The sequence below is a fragment of the Topomyia yanbarensis genome, chromosome 3, assembly GCF_030247195.1.
Source record: "Topomyia yanbarensis strain Yona2022 chromosome 3, ASM3024719v1, whole genome shotgun sequence".
Classification (NCBI taxonomy): domain Eukaryota; kingdom Metazoa; phylum Arthropoda; class Insecta; order Diptera; family Culicidae; genus Topomyia; species Topomyia yanbarensis.
In genome coordinates, this window is record NC_080672.1 from 80,800,652 (window position 1) to 80,828,131 (window position 27,480).

A 27,480-nucleotide genomic window follows, 5' to 3' on the forward strand; every position below is an offset into this window, starting at 1 on the left:
TGTCTTCGCAGTAATCTTTTCGTGTATGCTGCTTCCAATGAATGGACAACAGGCATGTCTTGCCTGTTTGAAAAAAAAGACAACAAGAATTGATATGTAGCAATGCACCGTAAATGACCCGCAGATTTCGTTGAAATTTGGCGCCATAAATAAGTGAAACGAGGCAAATTTCGTCTGATGTTTGGAATATAAATTATGCCTGGTAGAAATCGGACTTTCACTGTATATGAATTGGCTGCCTAAATATGTCATTCTATTAAATCTATTTAATCCGAGCTAAAGTCTGTTTGCGTGAAGGGGGTCTCCTCATCAATGAACCTAAAAAAATCGTGTTTTTCTTTGCTTCAATCGTTAGAATTATTCTTTGCGAATATACTTTCAAAGTTTGAGCGTATAGCTCATTAACATCTCAAACCTGTAGTAAGTTTTGTTTAATTTTGGTTTTTTCCTTCCAAAAACTTTAAAGCCAATTGAGCAGAGACTGAACTAAAAATGCATAAAATATCTCATTTTATAATGCTTTTAACGCGCTTGCTCCTTAAAAAAGGACGCAAAATTGAGTACTTTATTTTTAAAATATTTAATATCGTTTAAAATTTCAACTGTCAATCATCACAGTATCTTTCCGATTAAGAAAATATTATTTTTTGTTTCAGGTAAAAATAACGAGCTGAATTTTTCACGCTGCTGCACTAGAATTAATTATTTTGACATTCAAAAAACTTATTTTGCATAAATAAAAAACTTATTTTGCATAAATAAAAAACTTATTTTGTATAAATACATGTTTAAAAACATGCAAAAGTTATTGTTGTTTTCATGTTCAAAACAAATCCAAAAAACACTTTTTTAAACCAGTGATGATGAGACCCCCTCAATTTCATTTACATTTTCACGACATTCAATTAGCTTGAGATAACTGGGTATGGAAAGTTATGAAAATTAGAGCCATAGTACTCAAATGAGAGCAAGGATGTGAAGTAAACAGATCGGTAAACTAGAAGTGGCATGGGCTTAACTTTTGTCTTCTGCTGATGAGGGTCGAGCTTAGGCAGCATAACTACGAATCACCCGTGTTCAGACTTGTCCATCTTTTTTTATCCCCTTAATTTCAATAGTGGAAAGGATGGTTCAAATTTTACTAAAGCTATAAAATTTACTTTTTAATAGTTTGAGATAGTCGTTCAGAAAATTGAAAAAAAAAAATACTTTGAAAAACTATATATTCCTTGTTTTGACGTGAGATTTTGTTTTTTCCTTTTTCAAGGATTTTTATGAACATGTTCACTGGAAAACAGACAGAGAAAGAATGACAGGAACGGTGAGAATGAAGAAACTGTGAAAATTCACCTTTTTATTGGAAACACTGAGAAAAGATATGTCCTCAAGCAAGAATCGAACCTGCGATCTCCCAGTCGCTAGTTGGGTGCGTTAACCACTCCGCCATCGCGAAACTGTGATGCTGTCATCACATATTCCCAACAGTATCGTGATCACCGTCACAGCCTCCAATACCTTCTAATTGACCTCAGTGTTTCCAATAAAAAGGTGAATTTTCACGGTTTCTTCATTCTCACCGTTCCGGTAATTCTTTCTCTGTATTTTTCCAGTGGACACGATCATAAAAATCTTCTAAAAAACTATAGAAGTTATATGAATTAAACCAGTTTTAAGGAACACCCTTAAACTTACTTTCGGATTTCTTGCTCTTCTTTCTTGGAAAGTATAAAAAATGGAGCTTGCAAGACTTCAATATATTCTTCTAAAATATGTTTTATTGGAGGCAGTCAAGCTCTAACTCGATCTGTTAAGAAGTTAAATTTTTGATCTTGCTAATATTAGAACCACCCTAGAGGCTTTTTAATCGAATAAGGGCGAATTTTTTCGCCTATAGTGCTGGTCAGCAACCGTGAAAAATTCAACGTGTCGTCACAGAGAACAGACATCCATGATCGAACAAAAATATTTAAAAAACGTATGTAAACATTTGAATTAATATACGATAAACAGTAGCGCCGCCACACCAACCTATCCCAACTATCCGTCAAATCCATTCTGGAACCGGTTCAAAATCCTGAATGGATTAAGTATGGAATTTTGCTCAAAGAAAACAACCGATTCCGACTCTAGCGGTTTGAGCTGGAATTCATGCTAGAAGTCCGAACCGGTTCCGGACTAGTTTGACTGGGTAGAGGAATAACCGCTATCAATTCTGTCGAACTCACCCACAAAAAACATGACGACAGTAGCGCACCTGGTTTGGATATCCCAACTACCTTCGAAACCGTTAGAGATTTTACACAAGTTGAATGCTTGAAGATGGACGTCTGTTCTCTGTGGTGTCGTGATCAGCGTCGTCTATCCTATCGTTGTGTGCGCTGAAGCACCTGGGTGTGATGGTCGACGATCGGTTACATTACAACAGCCATGTCAACTATGCATGTGAGAAGGCCAAGAGGACAAATAACGCATTGACAAGGATCATACCGAATAACAAGATGTAGCAGGAGATGTCTCCTGGCGGGAGTTTCATACTCAATACTGAGGTATGGCGTACCGGCCTGGGCTGCTGCTCTGACTTAAATTGGAATCGGACGAAGTTGACAATCACGTTTCGCTTAATGGCTGTTTGTGTCGCGAGTGCGTACAGAACGATATCGTCGGAGGCGGTATGCGTAGTTGTCGGGATGATTCCCATCTGCATCACTCTGGTTGAGGACGTGGAATGCTACCAGCGGAGAAATGCTCGAAATGCAAGGAGAATTGACTCGTTGGCTAAGTGCCAGCAAGAGTGGGACAAGGCGGAGTAAGGAAAGTGGACCCACCGACTCATCCAAAATGTGTCTACTTGGGCACATTGGAAGCATGGAGAGGTGAACTTCCATTTGACGCAGTTTTTGTCGGGGCGCGGATGCTTCCGGAAGTACCTGCATCGGTTTGGACACGCTTCGTCAGCGTGTGTGAACGTGCAAGAGACACCGGAACATGTGGTCTGCGAATGCCTTAGGTTTGAAGAAGTTCGAAGGGCTATGCCTGGTATGAGAGTTGACAATATCGTCGAAGAGATGTGCCACGACGAGCATATCTGGAACTGAGTCGTTACGAGTTGCAGAGAAAGTGCCGAAGGAAACAACAAAGTAGCGCCATTGGCTAGAAAGCCGCCGTGAAACCATAAATCGGGTTCCGGGAGAAATTCCACCGTCGGTGTAGACTAGGTCCACGGCCGGAGACCAGTCGAGTAGTACGCAACGTAGCACCGGGTTTGGGTCGTCGGGGCGTCAACGAACCGGACATCAGGTTTCACCGAAATCGCCGGACCGCCCTCGACGCCCTACCGGGTAGCGCGTCAGTAGACTAGATCCACCGCCTTGGATTAGAGCGAGTAGACCACTTCGAACAGCTAGCAGTGAGTCGCTGGAGCGCCTATGAAGTAGAAGCTACGCTCCGCCGTTGGACCGTTGGACAGTTGGACGGACCACAGCACCTACTGGCTGTCCCATTGAGTAGGCTAGGTCCACCGCCGGGGACTATTTCGAGAGGATCAAGACAACGCAGGGAGCTAAATGGCTCACGGAAACGAACATCGGCATTGTGGAAGAAATCCACCGAAATTCATATTCGCAGCCGAAGACTATCCGACTAAATCCTGACCAAAATCTGAGTTAATTGGGTCAATAAACAAACACCGGTAGCGAGAGAAATTCCGCTGCCGGGGAACCCTCAGTCGGAGTAGGTTAGTTCAACGCCGTATAATATCCGAGTAGATCTTGATAAAGCTGGTAGCTAAATGACTCAAGGAAGCGGGTATCGGTTTCGATTGTAATTCCTCGGTCAGGGAACTATCGGTCGGAGTAGGGTGAGTTCACCACCGGGACGTACATCGTGATAAGGCTCAGATCTGAATAATTCACGGAAACAGGAGCTAAATGGCTCATGGAATCAGAGTCTAAACGGCTCTCTGGGACAAGAGCTAAAATGGTGCCGTAATATAGATGAAGGCCAGAAGCAAGAGAAGATTAGAGAGTTAAATCAAAGCTCAAAGGTCGAGGCATTTCATGAATCAAGTGAGGCTCCGAGATAGAACAGAAGAAAGAGTGCGACGACACCCCAAGAGTCCACCCCCCCCCCCCCCACGAAGTTTGATGTAGTTCCGTGTGAAAGAAGGACGAAAAAAGAAGTAAGGAGTTTTTTTTAGTGGTTAGGCACGAACGTGAGTCGTGAGTCCCACACAGTGCCAATACACTACAGGCCAGGTTTTTGAAGAGTTTTAAACCTTACTATAAAAAACACACACACAACACGGAGAGGTGAACTTCCACAGGACACAGCTCCTGTCGGGCCACGTCTGCTTCGGTCTTTGAATGTCCGAGGTTCGAAGCGACACGCAAAGAGATGCTCAAAACGGGAGGGTCAGACATCAACGCGGACAATTTCGTCTACAGAAGAACAAGCGACGCGAAGACGTGGAACGCGGTCAACAGAGTGATGGCACAGATTATGACTACCTTACAGCGAAAATGGCGTGATGAGCTGCGAGTAACGGTTTCGGCAGAGCAATTACCGCCGGGAAACTCTCCGCCAGAGAAGGCTTGATTCACCGCCGAGTCTATTCGAGTAGTCCGCGATAAAGCCGGGGTCCCAGCGAACCGGAAGCCACTCTCCTCCCGGAATCGCCGGGCCGACCACGACGCCCTACGGGTAGACCCAAGAGAAATGTAGCGAAAACCCAAGAAGAACCGGATCAGGAGAACTTCTTATCTCGGGGAATTCTCAGTCGGTGTAAGCTAGATTCATCGCCGGAGACTAGACTGAGTAGCCCGCATCGGGACATCACCAATCGCAGGTCATAGGAGTCCCAGCGAACCGGACGCCCTGCTCCACCGGAATTGCTGAACTGACCTCAACACTTGGTTGGTTGGCTCAGTTTCGGGGGAAACTTCTCTCGCTAGGGAATTCTCCGTCAAAGAAGGCTAGGTCACTGGTCGGGGACTAGACTGAGTAGTTCGCGAATAAGTCGGGAGTTCAACGAGTAAGTGGTACTGAATGGGACGAAAAGGGAGTTACAGTGCTGAGTGGCACAAGGGAGCCGAGTCGTGGTGTTGAATGGCACGAGGGAGCCGAAGGGTTCGGTAAATTAGACAATCTGAAGTTTGCTGTCCAGATTGTCTTTGTAGGGGAAGAGCACTGAGTTAAGTGGGTCAGGTGGCAGCCTGAACCCGTTCCCTGAGACGTTGGGTTTTGTACATTTTTTCCTGCTTCTTTGAAAGTTTTTTTTTCTGGTCTTTAAAAAAAAAGAAAAAGAAAAAAAACATTTTTCAATCTCGACGAACTGAGTCGAATGGTATGACGCTTTGCCCTCCGGGCCGGGATTAAGCAGACGATATTCGAAGAAATTGCGTAACCTTTCTATATGAGAAAGGCAAAACTTCATTTAACGTTAGAGTTCTCAGCGATTCTCAACCTGGGGTCCGCGGACTCCTAGGAGGCCGTGAAGTCGTTGCTGGGGGTCCGCGAAGAGGAAAATCTTTTCCGGACGGTATCGAAACTTTAAGATTTTTTTTTTTCGTATCAGACTGAACATAATATATTGACAGCATATAAATCGATGTTAAGCCCTGGGGGGTCCGCAACCGCCCAGGGTAATTTCGAAGGGGTTCGCGATGACCCAAGGCGATTTCGTAGGGGTCCGCGGAGCAAACAAGGTTGAGAACCGCTGTCTAGGAAAATGATTTCGCTCACACTACTTGAGGGTTTGTTTTCCTCCAGCTGTCATATGTAAAACTGTCAGTCAATTTAAACGTTTTAAATAGCTTGCCTAAAGTATTCATGATGGTGTTTACATGCTCTATGTCATTGGTAATTGTAAAACTCATTCCGATTGGTCGGGATTAATCATGCAAATAATCCGACCGAAAAGCTATTTTCACTTTGTTTTTCTCCTCGTATCAGAACATTATGACAGGTTGAGGAAAACAAACCGTTGAACACAGTAATACAGTTACAGATTGTGAAGTACTCTATTTCTTTCCCATCAAGAAAAGTGACAAAAAAGTTGATATTGTTCCTGTTAAGGCAGATATGAGTTTCATGAGCTTTTAGATATTGCACTAGAAAAGAAAATCATTACTAGACCTACAATTCATTGGCAAACATCTGGGGTCGAATTATGGAGTCGATGATGGGTGTCGAACAAGTATTTTAAAAATACGGTGTACAGATTTTCACAGATATTTTTCTTAGCTGAACATATATTTTTCAAACATTTACCTGGCTCCCCAGCATAAAAGGTCTTGCGAAGTATATTTTTCCTAAATAGATTATAAGGTTGTTATTTAGGTTGGTAAAATGTTAAAATTCCTGCTAAATCTACTTTGCGGTGGTCACGGAGATCTTTCCACGAAATATAAATCTGTTTTTGCGGGTACTGTCGGTCTAATAATTAGGAGTAATTATTATTCATTAGTTTATGTGAGGAATGGCCTGCAAGCGCTGTTTAATTGTGCTCCTATTAATGTGTGTTAGTCATTGTATGTAGCTTAGTTGCAAAACTAAAATTAATGAAAAAAATTTAGCATAGAAAAGTAGTTTGTGACCGACTTGGCCCTATTCTGCCCCACCCATCGCTACATAATCACAATAACATCCCTCGCATTTGAATGGAAAGCTCTCGCGTACCGGCAAGACGATGACAGCAGCTGTCAAGAGGCGGTAGCTTTCATTGTACATCATTCATTCATCTCCCATGTAGCCACACACACACACACACACACATCGAATGCGCAAGCAACCACCATCCGTCGCTCAAGCGATGAACACCAGTCGTCATGAAGCAAGGAAAAACAAACACGCCACGCACAAAAAAAGCTTATCCGGCTCGAATGTGTGAGTGTGTGACCACCGAGTGTTCACGCGACGAACGAACCAGCCCAGTACAAGCCAGGCCAATCCAATTCCACTGCCTTGTTCGAGCTTCTCTTCTGTTCATACTAGCCTGAGTAAGCAGTTCTGTTCGAAGTGTTCCTCCATAGGAAAAAAGTGATCATAAATTAGTGAGTTTTGAACGGTGAAATTCTCCAGGAACTTGCTCCGGTAAGTCGATTTTCGCATTCTAGGTCCTGCGGCCACATGTTTCAAAGGGTTTTTTCCGCGCTGGTCCCAGAAATCTGGCACGCTTTTCCAGGGGAAAATAGCTATTTCCGAGTGGTTTGCTGGCGTGGGTTCCCGAACAAATTTCTTCTATGGCCGCCATAGAGAAATGTTCGCGACCGAGTCGCACTCGGAAGATGTCATTTTCCAGCGGAAATACGGTCCAACCGGGGTGGGAACTTGGCCAGGGCACTTTTACAAGCCGTAGCTACCCACTGGGACGCCATTCGAGAGCCACTTCTATTTTCGGTCGAACAAAAAAAATCGCCGAAAAGCAAAATGGCTCGAGCTGCGAACAAATGGCTTCCTCTCTAGTACTAGCCGTCGAACAAATTACATGGGGCAAAATTTAAAAAATAAATTTCTTCAACCAACTGGTGCCGATCGGGGAACCGTGTTCCACGATCGTCCTAACTTGGCGAGCCCGATCGATCGGTACCATTGTTCCAGGGTCTCCGGAGGAAATTTTCCGAGTTTGACCCATTTCGCGCCAAAATAAATTTCCTTCGCAAAAAGATGAACTTGCCGTACTGCGGTGGCCATAGTGTAGAGGGTAGAAATTTCTGTTCGAAGGAAGATGACGGCGGTCCGCCGTCGTCGTCGTCTTGTACGCGACGAGGATGGGATGGATGGATGGAGGTAGCCGATTTTCATTCACTACGAGTGCACTCACACACATTCATGCGCGCACGGTCGGCACGACATCGACAGACCGGGTTCGAGCCGTGTGGGTGTATGGGTGGGGTGGGTCGTTGGCGCTGATAGCGCGCAAGTAGGGAGCTTTCGGTTGGATAATATCAAGTTCACGATTTGATGATGAACCAGATAGCTAGGAGGTTTTCGGTGTTCATTTTGAAGTGTTTGGCTAGGGTGGCGTGAAACCTTGTAATTTAGATCGATGAATTGATATATGAAGCGCGGTATGCACAACGGTTTTTTTGCTACTCTGCTATAAAACGCTTTTTTGCAGTAAACGGTTGCAATTGTAATTTCTTCCACGAATACCTGGACGATGCTGCATTTTGGTAAGGTGAAGGACAACCGTTTAGACAAACGTAATAGTGCACTAGTGCTTTTTTCATTAACTGTCCAATTTCATTTGCCTTGGCGCGCATTGCTAGCTTATGTTGTTTTTGTTTCTAGTCTAGACGCGCTAGTTTGGCTCGAAACTTATCTTTATATGAATTTTGTAAACATTAGAATGATCCTAGTGCTATTTGCATCTTAAACAGAACCAGTATTTCGAATTCATTCGTTCCTAATGTTAATTGTGAACTCTAACCAAAACTGCTTTTCCTTGACCTGATGTACAGTATAAAATAACAGATTTCCGTAAGCAATAAAATGACAAATTTATTGTAAAAAGCAGGAATACAGAGAAAAATATTCTAAAAACTTGCAATTAACACCAAAAAAAAATATTTAAATTACAAAAAAAATCCGTCTACACATAATTTTCCCTGTTTATTATTCAGTGGACATCATTTGTGTTTATTTTTTGAATATTTTTTAATTGCAAATTCATTTATAAGCAACTTTGATTTCAACTGGCCATGTCTAAGCTTGGAGTTCATCGTATTCACATATAATATGCAACCAGTAGCAAAGCAGAATAATAATCTTTACCAAAAATTGATAATAGTATTATCTATCCAATGTGAACAATGGGAAGGAGAACGTAAAAAACAGAAAAGCTTATGCTGTATTCCTTTCTAAGGAGAAAACTTAGGTAAACACCAATATTTCTCCCAAATTTTTGGTGAAACCACTTTTTGTTCGTGAAGGGTACAAATCCTAACCTAATAACGTCATGGGTGCGTTTCGACTTAGTCTCATCGTAAACCGACACCGTTTGATTGGAAACATAATTAGTGTTTCCATCGAGATTTTGTGTCAAGCCGGCGCTAATATATTCCGGCAATAAGTTAGTGTCGGTTTCTGATGAGACGAGGTCGAAACGCTTTTATGATTTTATTCAAAACAAGCTTATTTTGCTAACGAATTTTAATTTAAAACGACGAGCTTTATTTTTTATAAACGAATCGATAGAAAATAATGACAGCTACAATATCTGGAAGAACAAATTTTATACGTTATCCATTTTTCAAGTTGCGAAAATTGAAGATACTTCCGGAAAAATATTTCTTTTGCAATTAACTTTTAATTTTACGCTATGGCATGATGATTAAAATTAATGTCTGGATGAACAAAAATAATAAAAAAAATCGAAATTATAATACAGTGAAGACCTGATTTTATCAGACCTTGATTTTATCAGCTTTTTGATTCGATTTTGTCAGCCTCATGAAAATTGATACTTAGTGATACTTAGTTTGATGGACTCTAGCAGACGAATCAAGATGAACTAGAGTAAATCCTTTCCCGAGCATATTTTTCTTTTCTTAGAGATCCGAAACATGTAAAAAAATATTTTGCGCTGTCAGACTTTAAACTAAATATCAGGAAAGGTTATGAGGCTATATATACACACCAAAAAATAATGAAATATTACCGACATGTAAATCAATACGAATGTAAACATACAAAGTTTGAATCGAAAATTTGAAAATTATGTTGAATTCAATGCACTCAGTGGGAGCATTAAAGAGCATATGATTTTACACTTTCGTGTAATATTACATGCCATTTATTTTACAGCAATATTGGATTAAAAATACATTAAAGTGCATGGGTATCCCGTTCAAGGTTGAACAGAGAATGGACAAAAATCGAAAAAGTTTTTTCCGCACCGTGTGTTTAGATCTTCATTAAAATCAATCAGCAGTACTGTAACAACATTCTACATAAGCTGATTGATTTTTATGAAGATCTAATACACGGTGTGGAAAAAAAATGCTTTTTTCGTTTTCGATTTTTGCCCATTCTCTGTCCAATCTTAACACTCGGAATACCAAGGGGGTAAAAAAAATGGGAACGCTTACTTTGACCGGTCATATCTCAGCTGTTACATAATCGATTTTAAATCTGTCTTCACCACTATAAAGGTATGTCTTTTGTGAACACGTCGAATTAAAAAAATAGAAGAATAGAGTTGTCTACCGTAAGTTACAGTAAAAAGAGTATAACAAAGTCAGTGAGAAAAAAATGGGAGCGCTTCTTTGACTTGCCATATCTTAGCTGTTTGCTCACCAATTTTAATTCTTTCTTCACCATTGGATAGGTAAATCTTTTATAAAAACAGTGAACAAAGAATGATGGAAATCAAATTTGTATATCTGAAGTAATTGTAAAAACAGTAATTGAGAGTCAATACAGACGAAATGACTTTTTCTGTTCAAACAATCGTATCACGACCGTTTGTCAACCAATTTCAATTTTCCTTACACCAATGCAATCCTTAGAGCTTCTAGACTTGTAATATATGCAATAAATAGTAGATTTTCAAAAATTACTATACTTTTTCGAGTTTTTAGGATAGGATTTTTACAATGTACGTAGCATACGGTTGATTGAAATTCTTTGCGACTTGTTAGTTTTACGGTTTGAAAATTACCTGTTTACTCAATAGTTCTACATATTATACATGGATATTATTATATCAAAATGTTTGCACGGACGTGGAGAAACACATTATTGTATGTAAGTTACTAAATAATAGAGTGTGTTAGGACGATTCAGTAAATACGAAGAAGTTCAGAATTTTAAAATATTCGTCATATAACTTTAAATTTGAAGCGATGACATATACATTTTAATACACCAGTCGATTGTAATTGATGGCGGCTACAATTTCTGAAAAAACACATTTTTATATTTTCTCAAAAAATAGCCAAAAGTACGTAGAAGTACAGAAATTTCATTTAGTTGGCAAAAAATGTTGAATTCAAAGCGATGGCCTATACCTTTTTATATACCAATCGATTATAATTGATTTTAGTTACAATTTCTGGAAGAACAATTTTTATATTTTCTCAAAAAATAGACAAAAGTACGTAGAACTACATTAATTTCATTTAGTTGACAAATAGCTTCAAGTATTCAAAGCTATCACCTATTCCATTTATACACCAATCGATTGTAATTGATTTTGGCTACAATTTCTTAAAGAACAAATTTTTATATTATCTCAAAAAATAGCCAAAAATACGTACAAGTACAGAAATTTCATTTAGTGGGCAAATAACGACGAATTCTAAGGGATGATTTATACTTTTTTATACACCAATCGATTGTAATTGATGGCGGCTACAATTTTTGAAAGAACACATTTTTATATTTTCTCAAAAAATAGACAAAATCCGTAGAAGTACGGAAATTTGATGTAGTTGGCAAATAAGGTCAAATTCAAAGTGATGGCCTACACTTTTATGTATATACCAATCGATTGTAATTGCTTTCGGCTACAATTGCTGCAAGAGAAACTTTTCATATTTTCCCAAAAATACGTAGAAGTACAGAAATTTCGTCTGATTGGCACATAACTACAAATTTCTGTACTTCTACGTATTTTTGGCTATTTTTTGAGAAAATATAAACAATTGTTCTATCAGAAATTGTAGCCGCCATCATTTACAATAGATTGGTGTATAAATAGTGTAGGTCATCCCTTTTAATTTGCAGTTATTTGTCAATCAAACGAAACTTCTGTACTTCTACGTATTTTTGTCGTTTTTTTTAAGAAAATATAAAAAGTTTATCTTGTAACAATTGTAGCCGAAATCAATTACAATCGATTGGTATATATAAAAGTGTAGTCATCACTTTGAATTTGACCTTACTTGCCAACTAAATCAAATTTCCGTGCTTCTACGTATTTTGTCTATTTTTTGAGAAAATATAAAAATGTGTTCTTTCAGAAATTGTAGCCACCATTAATTACAATCGATTGGTGTATGAAAAAGTATAAATCATCCCTTAAAATTCGACGTTATTTACCCACTAAATGAAATTTCTGTGCTTATACGTAGTTTTGGCTATCTTTTTTAGAAAATATAAAAATATGTTCTTTCAGAAATTGTAGCCTAAATCAATTACAATCGATTGGTGTATAAATTGCATAGGTGATAGCTTTGAATACTTGAAGTTATTTGTCAACTAAATGAAATTACTGTAGTTCTACGTACTTTTGTCTATTTTTGAGAAAATATAAAAATCGTTCTTCCAGAAATTGTAACCAAAATCAATTATAATCGATTGGTATATAAAAAGGTATAGGCCATCACTTTGAACTCGACGTTATTTGCCAACTAAATGGAATTTCTGTACTTCTACGTACTTTTGGCTATTTTTTTGAGAAAATATATTTTTTCAGAAATTGTAGCCGCCATCAATTACAATCGACTGATGTATTAAAATGTATAGGTCATCGCTTCAAATTTAAAGTTATATGACGAATATTTTAAAATTCTGAACTTCTTCATATTTACTGAATCGTCCTAACACACTCTATTATTTAGTAACTTACATACAATAATGTGTTTCTCCACGTTCGTGCAATCATTTTGATATAATAATATCCATGTATAATATGTAGAACTATTGAGTAAACAGGTAATTTTCAAACCGTAAATCTAACAAGTCGCAAAGAATTTCAATCAACCGTATGCTACGTACATTGTAAAAATCCTATCTCCTAAAAACTCGAAAAAGTATAGTAATTTTTGAAAATCTACTATTTATTGCATATATTACAAGTCTAGAAGCTCTAAGGATTGCATTGGTGTAAGGAAAATTGAAATTGGTTGACAAACGGTCGTGATACGATTGTTTGAACAGAAAAAGTCATTTCGTCTGTACTGACTCTCAATTACTGTTTTTACAATTACTTCAGATATACAAATTTGATTTCCATCATTCTTTGTTCACTGTTTTATAAAAGATTTACCTATCCAATGGTGAAGAAAGAATTAAAATTGGTGAGCAAACAGCTAAGATATGGCAAGTCAAAGAAGCGTTCCCATTTTTTTTCTCACTGACTTTGTTATACTCTTTTTACTGTAACTTACGGTAGACAACTCTATTCTTCCATTTTTTAATATGACGTATTCACAAAAGACATATCTTTCTATTGGTGAAGACAGATTTAAAATCGATTATGTAACGGCGGAGATATGATCGGTCAAAGTAAGCGTTCCCATTTTTTTAGACCCCCTTGGTAGTCCGCGTAACTTTTTACCCCCTTGGTATTCCGAGTGTTAATGAAACTGCAATCTTCAATCAAGATATAAGATTATAATAAAATTCGTTCAAGAAAGCGCGATAAGTTGTGTGTTTTTTGTGGCGGAACTTATTTTATATTTACATTCTTTCGTGACGTTTACAACGATTTGACGAATCTCCATTCGACAAATATGTTATAACTTTATCAAATGAACGCCTACATCAAAACATATCACAGATTCGGGAAGTAGATAAAATTTCACGAAAGATTCAATCAACATAAACTGAATATACTAGAATTTGATGATTTGACTTTTATTGAAATGCGTTGAAAGTTCTAATTTGTGACGCGTTGTAACGTCACGTTACGTTATCGATCATAAAACAATCCTCTTCCAGTTTATTATACTAATTTCACTGGTTTTATTCGTTCTATTGATTTCTATTATATTATTAATTTTTTCCATTCTATTTATGTTAGCTTTTTTTAATTTTTTTATTTCAGTTTATTAGTTTTATTTTATTTATTTTATGCCTTTTATTATTTTTATTCACTTTCCATTTTATTCATTTTATCTATTTTATTCATTTTATTCTTTGTAATCATTTTACCTAATTCATTATACTCATTTTATTCATTCTATTCATGTTATTCATTTTTGCTCTTAATAATTTCTCCAAATGTTTTTTTTATTTTTTTCATATTTATTTTATTTATTTTATATTCTTTTTATCCTTTTTATTTATTTTTCATTCATTTTATCCAATTTGTTCATTAAACTAATTTTTATATATTATTCATATCATTTATTCAATTTTTATTTCGCGCTATTAATATATTCATTTATTTTTTTATTTTACACTTCATTATATTTAAATTGATTTTTTTTAAATTTTTTTCGGTTCATGTTTTTTTATTTTTTGTTTACATTTTATAGTGTTCGTTTATTTTTTTGTTGTTTTGTTGATCTAATTGGCTTTTTTAGAAACGGTTTATATGAAAAGTTTTCATGCAAGTCTGCGAAGTCCGTAGAAAGAGAAGGGTCTATTCCGCTGCAGAATATAGTACCCAAGCATTGCTTTTCATTAATCTCATGCATTTGGTTCCTATTATTTATTTTATTCATGTTATTTATTTTATTCGTTTCTTTTATTCGTATCTTTTCCTCTTTATTTATTTTTTTTTTCACTTTTTTCATCTTATGCATTTCATTTATTTTATTCATATTCATTATATTCAGTTTATTTTATTGAGTTTAATCATTCTATTCGTTTTATCCATTTTATTCATTTTATGCACTGTGTTCATTTTTTTAATTTATTAATTCTTTTCATATTTTCACTTTATTCCTTCTTGCTTCTCCTTTTTATTATTTTTTATTAATTTTATTCATTTTGTTCTTTTAATTGTATTTTATCAATTTTATTCATAATATTCATATGATTTATACGAATCATGATTTTTTAATCTAACACATTCTATTAGTTTTTCTTATATCTCAGCCTCAGCCGGGAAGCACTCTTAATAGTAAGAATCGACTGCGAAGCGTGTTGAAACAGAAGGTCCTAGTCTGCAACGGAATATAGTACCACGAATTTGCTTTTAATTCTTCATTTTAATACGAATTTTACTCATTATATTCATTTTATCTTTTTTGTTTTATTCGTTTTATTTATTTTATTCATTTTAGTTTTTATTCATTTGATTTAATAATTAATTTGTTCATTTTATCAATTGCATTTATATTTTATTCGCTTGTTTCATTTTATTCATTTTATCCAATTTACTAATACTATTCATTTTATTTATATTGCTTGTTTATTTCATTCTATTTAATTTTTTTTATCTTTTTCATTTGATTGATTTTGTCATATTATTCATACAATTTATTACATTCATTATATTTATTTTGCATGTTTCACACACTGGTATAGCCGTTTTTATTGCTGATCCAGATGTGTTGCTATTAAAAAAGGAAACATTTTGAGCGGCTTTGTCGAATGCCAAATCTAACCATCATAAGACAGATGTCTCGTTTAATTCCACTATAATAATGATTAAACGGAAGACGTCTATCTCAGAAGAATTGATAGATGTGCTGGCTATAGACTTGGAGATATCTGAGGCAATGTTAGTTTTCGATGCATATTATATACCTATAATTTATAAAAATATTTTGCTTAAACTAAATGCATGCCAAAAACGAAACTGTTATTTTTTCTGGAAGTGTGAATATATTGCACAAATCAATGATACGTAAATGTATTCGTGCGGGGCTTATTGTACATGAAGGCGATCTCAGAATGTACGCGCAAGACCAGGCATTCTTGTAATGAGTTGTTGGATGCATAATAGAGCTATCACCGTTCATATCCAGGGCTAAAAGTGTTTGTATGTAGCTAAAAATAAATATGTACACTCAGGTTTATTTTGCGCGGTATTTTTACGCGGATTTTTAAATTTACACGGTTTTCATTTTCGCGGATTTTGAAATTTACGCGTTTTCATTTACGCGGATTTTTTAATTTACGTGGTATCCATTAACGAGCTTCCCATTAACGCGGATTCTTAAATTTACACGGTCTTCATTTACGCGGATTTTGAAATTTACGCGGTTTTTTTACGCTGATTTTGAAACATACGCGATTTTCATTTACGCGGCCTGTATCCCCCGCGTAAAAAAAACCTGAGTACGTCAATAACCAGGTGAAGACAAATTGAGTTGTATGCACGCAAACAAGTTGTTTGAAGTTTGAACAATTTTAAATAAAGTTTCTGGAAGATAAACCTTTCCTTGCATTTTACTAGGCAATGGGTTGTTAGTTTCGATTTTATTTTTCGCATAAAAATCTTTACTTTCAAATCTGGCGTGATTTTGAATAAAACATGAAAACAATCAAACCACATTTCGGAATTCAAAAGTATTGATTACACAATTTTCGAAAAATCAAAACCGTTCAATACTTCATATAAACAACAATTTTAGTCGAATTCAATTGGGTCAAAAGTTGATAAAACCAGGGATAGAAGAAATTAGGAACTTAAATCATGTCCTTATTGTAGAATACTATTTTTCAAGTTATCTTCAATTATTATGCGAATAGAAACTTACATGCAGTCACTTTGTACGATTCTTGTAAATATATTCGGTAAACTTGTTTTGCTTTCGTTGAAATTAAAAAATTTCATAACAGTAGTGGTTCTTCCTCTGCAACGCTTACGTTTTCTAAAATAAGCAAAGAATTTGTAACAGCTCTTGTTTTGACATCTAGTGAATTGTTCAATCCCAACCAACTCTTCTGCGACGACAGACCTATCCAAGGGGCAAACTTAGAACTGAGCTAAGGTGAGGATTTTCAAATATATTATTAAATATTTTTTGAGCTTTATATTCCGAGTAATCATCTTTCTATTTATATAACAAATAATCTCAAAATGTTTACTTTTACAAATATGAATAGGGCTGAGTTATGAATGTGTGATGGAAAATTGACCAGAGGGTCTCCTTGATTTGATCGATTATCGAAACCGATGGAATACATATGCGGATTTTAAATAGAAAATTTTGAACTGAGCTTTCAAATAAAAGCCATACATACTTTTCAAATTTTAAAAGTCGGTTGAAAATGGTTATAACATAATTTTACTCTCGGATTACAACAATATCTTTAAAAATAACTTACTATTCTTCAACGAATTTCAGTAATTCGAATAAACAGTTTCCTCTGTTCATTGCAGTTCGCTTTTACGTATTCTGAACTTTTAACACAATACAGTTAACTCTCTCTATGTCGATATTGAAGGGACCATCGACATAGGGAGAGATCGACATATAGAACACAATGATTGATTTTCTTTGAGACAACTTTTCCTTCAGGACATCATAATGCATTCCGGGTAATGAAGATAGATGCTCGTATTGGGGGGAGTAGGGTAGCAGACGAGGAGGTAAAGTGTACACGTACTGCAAAACATCAGGTTTGTTGTTTGAGAAGGAATCCCTTATTTGCAGTTTATCATTCTGCCCCACATGTAGGGGAACATGGGGAGACTTCACCAGGTTTTCAGCTAAACCTGCATAAATCTCTAAAAAAGTTTTCAATTCTTCCAAAGTCATTAAAATATAATGTAAAAAGGTATTGTTCGTGTTCATGATTTTTTTACGGAATTTTTAATATACTTTTTCAAAAGTTATAAAAATTTGTCTGAGATCGACCAAGGCCTCAAGGGGGGAGACTTGACCAAGAGAATTTAAAAAAATCAGAACAAAAAATAATGACATAAATAATACTGTAATCCTTTTTTCATATTGTCGAGGTGATTAGGTAGCAGTAAAAAATATAAAAGGGTTGCATTTCATAAATTTCGACTGTGTTTAATGCATTTCCTTTTAAGGATTAACTGTACTGCTTACATTGAATATTAACATGTCATATATTACTACTAACTTTGTCTACTGGTACAAAAAGATATAGACTGATGTTTGATGTGGGATTTTTTTGCTACGTGAATAACACTAACAGTAGGTACGACAGCATAGCAAATATCAGAAAAAAACATCTTTCTTCGGCTTATTTCCTCTTGGTCTTGTCTCCCCATAAAATCTTGGTCAAGTCTCCCCAACATCTCGTGCAAATTTTAGTAATAACTATTGAAATATTCCGATTTATGTAAAATCATTTCACTAGTTCATAAAGTATAAATAATGTATGAGTAATTTTGAAGTAATTATTAGGCGAGTAAATATGTCCATACAAAGTTTGATAAAAAATTACATCATTTAACGCAAATTTATTAAATACGGAATCTTTTCTATAAGGAATGAATTTTTCATTCCAAACTTTTAAAATTACCTTAACGGACCGAAACTAGTATAAAAAATATTTTTAAAAAAATTAAAGGGTTGTGTACAGGACACGACCACGGTGACATTAAAAATGTAGCTTTTTTCAAGAGCGTGCAAATGTATTTTATCTATCACACATATCGACTCAAGTTCTTGCTCACTCGCCTGTTTTTTTATGTTACAATTTGCTATATACCCTCCCCATTAAAACATAATTTATTGAAGGTCTTTTAACGGTAATCTATTAATTAATCAAGTATCTCACTAGGTGATTGGCATTGTTTGGCTAATCCATCTAGTAAAAATAGGCTGGTCTGTCCAGAAAATATATTTAAAAGAAAAGTTCCATATTTAGAACCGTGACGAGGAAGCCCACGCCCAGCAACGGAAATATACAGATTCTTCATGAAATATGAAATTCATTTTCCATTAAAATTTTCAATAATGTATTAATGAACTTAAGTAAACAATCTTAAGGTTAAGTATTTCTTGATCGATTAGTGGTGAAAAAAAATGAAATTATTTGATAAATTACATTGTTATGCAACGTTCGCACTACCAGTTAAAACGGGTTTTATGCTATCTTGGTGACATTTTCTCTTGTTGCTAATTATTAAAACGTGTTATAACTCTGTAGTGTAAACATTGTATTATTAAACCAATTCTGCAGCGTTTTATGTTATATAGGTGTTTTATGTGGTAATAGGACTGACATAATTATATCTTCAGTACAGCGGTTTGTTGCATAATTTCAAACAGATATATTTTAAAATTTAAATTAGTATACCTAACCGTTCTATTTGTTGTATACTTTAAAACGCAATTAGAACTGTGTTTTAACTACATAGGGCAGGACAGATACTCTGACTGGATAAACTGGGAAAACAATTTTAAGTCCAGTAACGATTAAGACATGGCTTGAATTTGAATCGAAAAAGAACACCCGCCTAAACTGCTGCTGGGACGGTATGTTCTGTTTTAAAATTTTCCGTTGTGTACAGTAAGAAACAAAAGTGTTTGAAATTAGAAAACAAAAAGTTCTGCTGGGAATGTGATTGTTTCCGATGCAATTACACTCAGGTTTTTTTACGCAGGGGATAACATGGATTAACAAGTTACAACGCACACGCATGCATAAAAATAAATATATTTTATTCAAACGCAACACTCTTAAGCAGCACACACCGTATTGAATTAAATCCAAACCACCCCACCCACCCACTTTGCAAATCATTCTGTGACACCGTGCTGGTACCCGAAAAATCCGCACACGGCCACCGCTGCCGAAAATGCATAGCGTCTACCGCTTATTGTAGTGTCCACACGCTGCAGCCATGATCTTACCCGTTCGACATAAGAACAAAAACTGATTCAAACGGGTACGCGTCACCTCTATTTATAAACTAACCGTATATGGTTTAGTCACATAGGTGCGAGTGTGTGCAAATGCCAACGTTGCCGAAAATCGATAGCGCTTATTGCATCGCCCGGAGACGATGTTGTTCGTATGAGACAAGAGCAACAACTGATTTAAACGGACATGCGTCGCTTCTATTTATGACTTTTCGCCTTTCATTGAGTCACTAAGCTGCCCTCTTTTGACGGCTGTGTCTGAGAAATCTGCCTCACTAATGGTAATTTTCCCGTTTTTCGTGAACTTTTTAATTTTACCAATTTCCAAAAGTCTACTTTTATTGGGGAGATATTAAATTATTACCAATATTTAAGTTAGGTGTTTCTGAATCGGTTGGTGTATGAATGATTAAAATCCATCTAGTAATATCGGAGTTATAAGCGTGCAAACCTTACATAGTTTCGTTACATGGGAGATAGTTTAGATTTTAGAATGACACCTAGCCCCAGATAGTGGAGTAAGACATTTTTAATGTCAAAAAAATTAAGAACCTAATAGAATACGTCATAGCCAATAAGAGAATTCTGCGCTTGGTCAAGTCTCCCCATGTTCCCGTAATTGAAATTGTTTTGACAGATGGCTGCATTTTAAATATTTTTATAGCACGTTAAAGTCAAAATTTTGAACCCAAAAAGGAATAATTTTTAGAAAACCTCGATATACGCAGATTAAGATGAATTGGTTTTACAAAGTCTCATAGAAAAACATATTAAATATCCACTTTATCCCAAATCATGTCTTTACTGCCTCTACATGCAGAATATTGATATAAGACTTAGTGCCCTGATCACCAATTTTCATTTCATTATGTATATGCTTTGTGATGTCCTGAGAGAAAAAATAACACATCGACATAGAGAGAGAATAATGCAGGCAAATATAAAGCTAGGTACATTGAGATAGGGAGATATCGAGATAGAGAAAATATCGACATAGAGGAGTTTTTATACGTGCGATCTGAAGGGACCTATGAAATAATCGAGATAGAGAAAAATATCGAGATAGAGAATATCGACATAGAGAGAGTTAACTGTATATCTTAAATTGTCGTCCTTCGATGTATAGCACTGGTAAATTATAAGGAAGTTGTATAATAGCGCCATTATAATTGAAAGAGATCAGTTGCCTTCAAAAATTATTGTATAATTAGGCGGCCGAAAATAAAAGTCGTAAGGATAGAACATGCTTCGGAAAAACCCGTTTCAAACATATTCGTATATAAAAATCGGAAATAAACTTCAAGCATAAAAATCGGACAGAAATTCTTCCGCATAAGAATCGCTAAAAATGTCACCCGTAAAATTCGGCAAGGAGCAACCTCCAGTATAAAAATCGGTTAAAAATAAATAAATCGCTCGTAGGAGCATCCGTATATCTTAATGTTCAAGATTAAAAGGCTAAAAAAAACTACTTTATAACAATCGGATAAACTTTTTCCAATTTTTTTACTGTAGGTTTTTTTACGACTCTTACAAAGGAAAGTCCCAGTCCGATTTTTATGCTTGAAGTTTATATCCGGTTTATATATTCTAGTATATTTGAAACGGGTTTTACGAAGCATGTTCTGCCTTGCGACTTTTATTTTCGGTCGCTCAATTATTGTATGGCTCTATTTTTTTGCCAATTTCAAAAACATTTGATTTACTTTTTCAGTAAATAAAGATGTTTGAGTAAAATAGGATTTGGCACGTATTTTCTGACAATGTTGCATTTGACGCGACTTCGATGTTTTACAATTTTTTATTTTTGTGAGACCTGCCCGCGTGTTTGTTGTGTTCCAGGATCAGTGAACAAACAGCGAAGAGTTAACGTTTCGCCTTTTAATAACGGTTGTCATTTTGCAGAAAATAACTATCACAACTAAGCACATATTTTAATCGAATTATCAAAAAAGGAAAACTTGCTTCCTTAAAATCCGTTATTTCATTGTTTACTATAAAAAATACGACTGTTTGCTTGTAAAATAAATTAGTGTACTCCCCCCAAAACAGAACCCGCCATTCATGGCAAATGAACACCAACATATTCACCCATTCACCCAGTCGATACGATACACAGACACCCGGTACAGGCAGCGCTAGCGCACTATGCATGAAGAAAAGCGCGCTTGAATGCTCCTCGCTTCGCCGCACGTATAGAGTTGTTACGTACAAAATACATGAAAACCGCTTGTCGGTCGATGCTTCTCTGCCTGCCTACCAACTACCGGTGGAAGGAAGAGGCCAACCAAACCGACCGAGATAAGTATGAAGCAGTACCAGTACTCTTGAACGGCTGCTGCTATACCACCGAACCAGCCAAATATCGGGCTGGGTCCGACTCGCAGCCAGGCGCGACAAGTTTTTGAAATTGAACTGCACTGGTATAACACCGTAGCAGCGCTCTACGTGAGAATAGCGCCGCCGTATGGCGGTTATGAATGACGGCTTGAGGGAAATTGATTTTTGCAATTTTTTCTAATTTGCTGAATTACCAACCGGTTGAAACTGTCACGTAGCTTTTCTAGTCACTTTATCTATCTTATGAAGCATGTTTAAACCCCCGATTTAGCTTACTATCACTTGAATTGGCGTTTGTAGCTTGGCATCAAAAAGTTGGCTTTTCTAGCGTTTAAAATGAAATGGCCCTGAAAAGCTGATACAAGCTGAAATTTAACACTGGCTGCAGTAGTTTTCAATCGATTTCGTTCGACTTGTATCATATTTTGATTGATAATTTTGAAAAACAACTTTTCCCGCTTCCCAAATAATGGCTTTCAAGCACTTGGATTTCAAGCACACACGAGGAGGGCTCACGAGTTCAACGTCAGTCCGCCGCTCAAATGGCCTACCGACGCCGTCAACCGGGCGGGACACTGGCGAAAAATTCACTCCCCACAGTCGTACAACCGGCCTGTGTTCATGCGAATTCATCCATTTACGCAACGGTATGTGTGAGCGGTGGTGAGCTTTCACGTACACCAGCCCGCACTGGAAGGTTGTGTGAGAAGGAATTGGTGTAAAATGTACCTACGCGGAGTGTCAGCCGACAGCCGACCGGTGGACTCGATTCGCATCTACCGTTCAGTCGTAGCTTCATTCGTCAGTCCAGTCGGTTGTGTTTTCAGTATTGCTCCTCGGGTTCTCTCCGGCCAAACAGAAAAATAGTACAAGTCCCGTGCTTAAACTGGTGTTAGTGCGAGAATCAGCAAGACTAGCTTTCTCTGCTGTTTCCAAAGAAAAAGGTGCGTTTTTTGTCTCCGCTAGTGTTGGTGGTGTTTACGTTTTTATTACCGGCAAACTATTTGCCAATTTTTACGGTGGCTACTCTGTTGAAAAAAGTATCCACAAGAAGACGGTAGTGTTTTAGCGCGTGAAAATTTAGACGGATTTAAAGTATCTTTTTCCACATCGTTGAAAAAATCGATTTTCAATTATACGGGAACGACCGTAAGTAGAGCGTCCTTTTCCCCGGATGTGGCTCATGATTGAAGTAAACGAGAGCGTAGCGACGCGCTGGGGGTGCTGTGTGGTAGAGTAATAACAGAGGTGACCCTCTAGCTTCAGGCTGAGTGAAGAGTGGCTTTGCCTGTTAGCCTACTGCTGCTGCTGCTAGTAGATTGTGGATGGAAGGACGAAAACGCGCGCTTGCTTCATACAAAATCGGTCGTCCATTTTGTGTATGGAACGAACGGTTCTAGCGAAACCAAGCTCGTCGAAAGCACGCGCGTCAGCACGTTATTGTGCGGTGGAAAAGGAAAAAAAAGTATTCATCGTGTAACGGACAGCATTTTTCATCTGGAGGAAAGCTGCACGTCGCGTGGCTTGGGATGGAAAATGGGAATCAATTTTAAATTGAAATTGACCGTTTGTTAGCCATTTTCATCGGAAAACGGCGTGGTTTGGTATAGATCAGCAGAAACACTGTACAAGCGAGACACTGTTTTGCTAAAAATATTTCAACGAAGGTGCGCGACTAACGTTACGACCATTCGATTTTTTTTTATGAAGAGTCAAAATTAGCTAAAGTTTTCTATTTACTTTCGGTTCAAAACATGTGCGGTTATTCAAAATGTTCGTTCTCTTGGTCGGTTTTCAGCGTCAACTTTGAGTTCACGTTTGAGCATTAGGAGACAGCTTCTGCAGGAATCACGCGCGTTATCTCTCCCGATTTTTTTTAACTAAAAATTGTAATCAGTTCGAATGTCAACAGTGCATAATATTAGCTCCAAACACGAGTTATTTATTGATATATCGTTTTGGAGACTTGTTAGTTGCCTCGACTAAACGTTTTTGGTAACATCGAGTTTAGTTCGCACAGAACATGAGCCCGGTTTAGCCTCGAGCAGAAGCTTCTGATTTTCCTTTGTACCTACTGAAAGTTATACATAAATTACAAAACAAAAATTGTTTTGTGTCTTAGCTTCATACACATCTTCAATTTTGAAGAAATAAAAACACCTTGGTTCCATAAACATATACTCCAATAAACAAAAAATACATCCTCGTTACAAGTAGGCCTATGTAATAGCATTTTTATTTTTTACTGGTGCTACACCAGTTTAATGCAAAAAAGAGATAGACTGATTAAACCCAAGTTTAAATTAGTGTACACACTTAAGGTTGGACAGAGAAAGGGTAAAATTTGCAAACGAAAAAAGCAGTTTTTTTCCACACCGTATGTCAGATCTTCATAAAAATCAATCAGCGGTACAGTAACAACATTCTACATACGCTGATTGATTTTTATGAAGATCTGACATACGGTGTGGGAAAAAACTGCTTTTTTCGTTTGCGAATTTTACGTATTCTCTGTGCAACCTTAAAATCCATTACCTACCAGTAGGTAATTTTAATTTGCTGTCCTTATTTCACTGCCGGAAAACAAGGGAGAGGGAATGATTTTTTTACTCAAAATTAATGGGATGAAGTTTAGTCGGCTTTGGGGAATATCTCATTATTTTTTGGTAAATTTGGACTCCCTCTCTTTCGTTTTTCGTTGGAGGAAGTAGGATGCGCAGATTTAAAATTACCTACTGCTAGGTAATGCAAGTTTTCTGTGTAACACCGGCTACACCCGTGTACTGCCTATACCCAGTCAAAATTTGCTGGCTAACGGGGGGCTATTTGCCAATTCGGATGCGCTAATTGCCCTTCAATTTGCCCGCAAACTGCTGGCAATTAGGGGGCTATTTCAAATGCAACATTTGGGCGATTTGCCGCCGTCATTTTTTGCCGCTCTACGCGCAGTTAAATCGTCCAGGGAACGCGCCATTTAATCGCCCTTAATTGCCTCATGAAAATTACAAATAATACTTATTTTTGGATTCATTACCTACTCACATAAACTTATCCCTACACTAGGTAATAACCACCAAACCATAGGAAGAATCAATGGTGAAATTGGTATTGCACACCAAAACTTACCACAATCTGATTTTTATTAAGATTTTAGGTTAGAGATCTTGTTCCACTATATTTACACACGATTCCATAATTTCCCACATTCGTTGGCTAAATGAAGGGCGCTAGACAAACAAATTGTTAAAAAAAATTGTTAAAAAAAAACTATTTTAAGCTTAAGCTAAACATGAACCGCCATGTTTGAAAAACGCAAAAAACAAGCAAGTCCTTTTTCAGCCGCCAGAATTTTTGTCTAAGTGTTGAAATTGCCTTTAAATCGCATTCGCAAATTGCATTTGTTCCTAGGGGCAATTAGCACAGGCGAGTTGAGTCAAACGTCAAACTGTTTAAATCGCCTGACCATATGTTCGGCCGCATTTTTTTGACCGGGTAATCGCAAAACAGCCCCATGTGAATAGGGAATCCGATAAAATATGGGCTGACTTACGATTATGAGCAGTATGTTACACTATCAAAATCGAAAATATCATAAAACATAAAAAAGAGTAGAAGGATGCTGCAAATAGACCGAAGAATTGCAGCTTGCTAATTAACCTTTCTATTCCCGTTAAAAAGAAAAGGCGGTGAATTATTACGCGGGGAAAACAAAACATTTTGTACTATAAAAATCGCTTGAGGTTAGGTATTTCGTGAGGAAAACAAACCACTCGGTTTGATTTTGCATCTCGCAAAAAACAGATTGTTTACATTCAAGTTTGTAGGAGTCTACCACCGACAACCACCGGTGTAGAGCATTTTCAAAAACCAAAATGCTATATCACCCACACTACTTTTACAGTGAACGGCAGCCTAAAACAAAGTTTCAAAAGCCTACCGATCGCCAGCATTTAACCCGCCTAACCGCCTCATGGTTCACTGAGCAATCTCGGTACATTAAACCGTCGAGGGGCTTTTCTTGTCGGCATTGAAACACTGTAATTCCTTTTAGCGTTCTAAGCTGACGTCTGTTAATTTTGTTCCCCTTTACAGACACATCTCTCGTTTTTTGACAAACCCAGTGTAAACAACCAAACAAAGCACAATGGCCGAGAAACCAAAGCGTCCTCTGTCCGCCTACATGCTGTGGCTGAACTCTGCCCGCGAACAGATCAAGAAGGAAAATCCCGGCATCAAGGTGACGGAAATCGCCAAGAAGGGTGGTGAACTGTGGAGGGGAATGAAGGACAAGACCGTAAGTTTCGTTTTCTTTTGAATTACCATCCCTATCAATACGTCTGCGCGTAGATATATACGGTAGCTAACAAAAAACCTATCTTGCCTAAATTTTCGATTAAAAACAGGAATGGGAGAACAAGGCCGCCAAGCAGAAGGACGAGTACAACAAACTTGTTCAGGAATTTGAGCGAAACGGTGGCAGCAAGGATGCCGGAAGCAAGAAGAAGAGCAAGGGTGCCAAGAAGGTCGCACCCAAAAAGAGCAAAAAGAAGGACTCCGACGATGATGACGATGAGTCCGGTGAGGAGAGCGACTGAACTAATCACCGTAAAGTAAAGAAAAAGAAAATAACAACTGGGCAAAACATAAAAAGTAAAAAAAAACAAAAAAAAAAGATTATTTTTAATTTATTGTATAAATGTTCGGGGCCTTACTTCTCAAGAACACAACAGCAACACGGCGCAGCAGGATCGAACTAAAACACACAGAGCCAGCAGACGCAAAATTCTCTCTCATCAGGAAAATAGTCTAGACAAGCAGCATCAATTCAGATACAAAATAGATGAACAAACGGTTGTCCGTCGTGTCAGGTATTCGAGAAAGGTACTTTTTCTCGAAAAGATGACGACTTCTCTCGTCTGACTCAAAAATAGCTAAATTTGATAAAAACAAAAATAGGCAGCAACTCCCGACGTTTGTTTTCTCTCGTAATACATTTCAAGATACATACATACATCCCCCCTTTATTTTTTTAAGGAAGGCCATGTAATATTAACGCAGGAGAAATAAGAAAATTTTAAAACTCGGAAAAAAATAATAAAAAATAACATACTTTTTAAGTTAATTAAATGTGTATGAAGCAAAAAAACTACAAAAAAATGTAATCTTAGCTGAAGAAAAAAAATTAAGACATAAGTGTACTCAGCGAAATACACAAAACAAAAGCGTTAAATTTTGCTTAGGAAAATGGGATGTTATTCGCAGTGACCAGTAAACAAGCATCTTACAAACAAATAAACGCTAAACAGTCTGTTTGAAAAATAAAACAAACATTTTCTCATTTTCGTTTTCTCTCTCGATTCGAGTGCAGAAAGAGGTATTGAATTCACACTGAAACGCGTGTTTGTAGAGCAACTTTGACGATGTATGTAATATGAATTTTTCTCTCGATTTGTGTAGTAGCAAGTGGTTTTTTTTTCTCAGGATGTTTTGAATACCTACTATTACCCCCTTTGTGTACCGCGCTCTCTATCTAGGCTATCGACACACATGGATATGAACAGCGTGGAAAACACTGTGGAGTTAGTTGAAATAAAAACTAAGATTGTAAAAATTAAATCCTATATTTGTTATGTCCGATCGTTCTGTTCTGGAGAAGCTTTGGCGCACGTAAGAT

The 27,480-nt window shown here is 36.9% G+C and overlaps 1 protein-coding gene across 2 annotated transcripts; it reads left to right on the top strand.

Moving 5' to 3' along the window:
* Positions 1 to 6,930: 6,930 nt before the first annotated feature.
* On the top strand, positions 6,931 to 27,422 carry LOC131689550 (high mobility group protein D). Of its 2 annotated transcripts, none has more exons than XM_058974738.1 (3): positions 6,931 to 7,089; positions 25,899 to 26,100; positions 26,210 to 27,422. In XM_058974738.1, the coding sequence occupies exons 2-3, from the start codon at positions 25,951 to 25,953 to the stop codon at positions 26,399 to 26,401; spliced, it is 342 nt and encodes a 113-aa protein (XP_058830721.1). In that variant the 5' UTR covers positions 6,931 to 7,089; positions 25,899 to 25,950; the 3' UTR covers positions 26,402 to 27,422. The 2 variants fall into 2 exon arrangements, with proteins under 2 accessions (XP_058830721.1, XP_058830722.1); XM_058974739.1 differs by lacking the exon at positions 6,931 to 7,089 and adding an exon at positions 22,586 to 22,750.
* Positions 27,423 to 27,480: the final 58 nt, after the last annotated feature.

What these genes read in the sequence shown, in the direction of transcription:
- LOC131689550 (XM_058974738.1), top strand. Translation starts at nt 25,951, where the DNA reads ATGGCCGAGAAACCAAAGCGTCCTCTGTCCGCCTACATGCTGTGGCTG. An exon ending in GGGGAATGAAGGACAAGACC is followed by an intron (nt 26,101 to 26,209) that starts GTAAGTTTCGTT and finishes GATTAAAAACAG; the next exon opens with GAATGGGAGAACAAGGCCGC.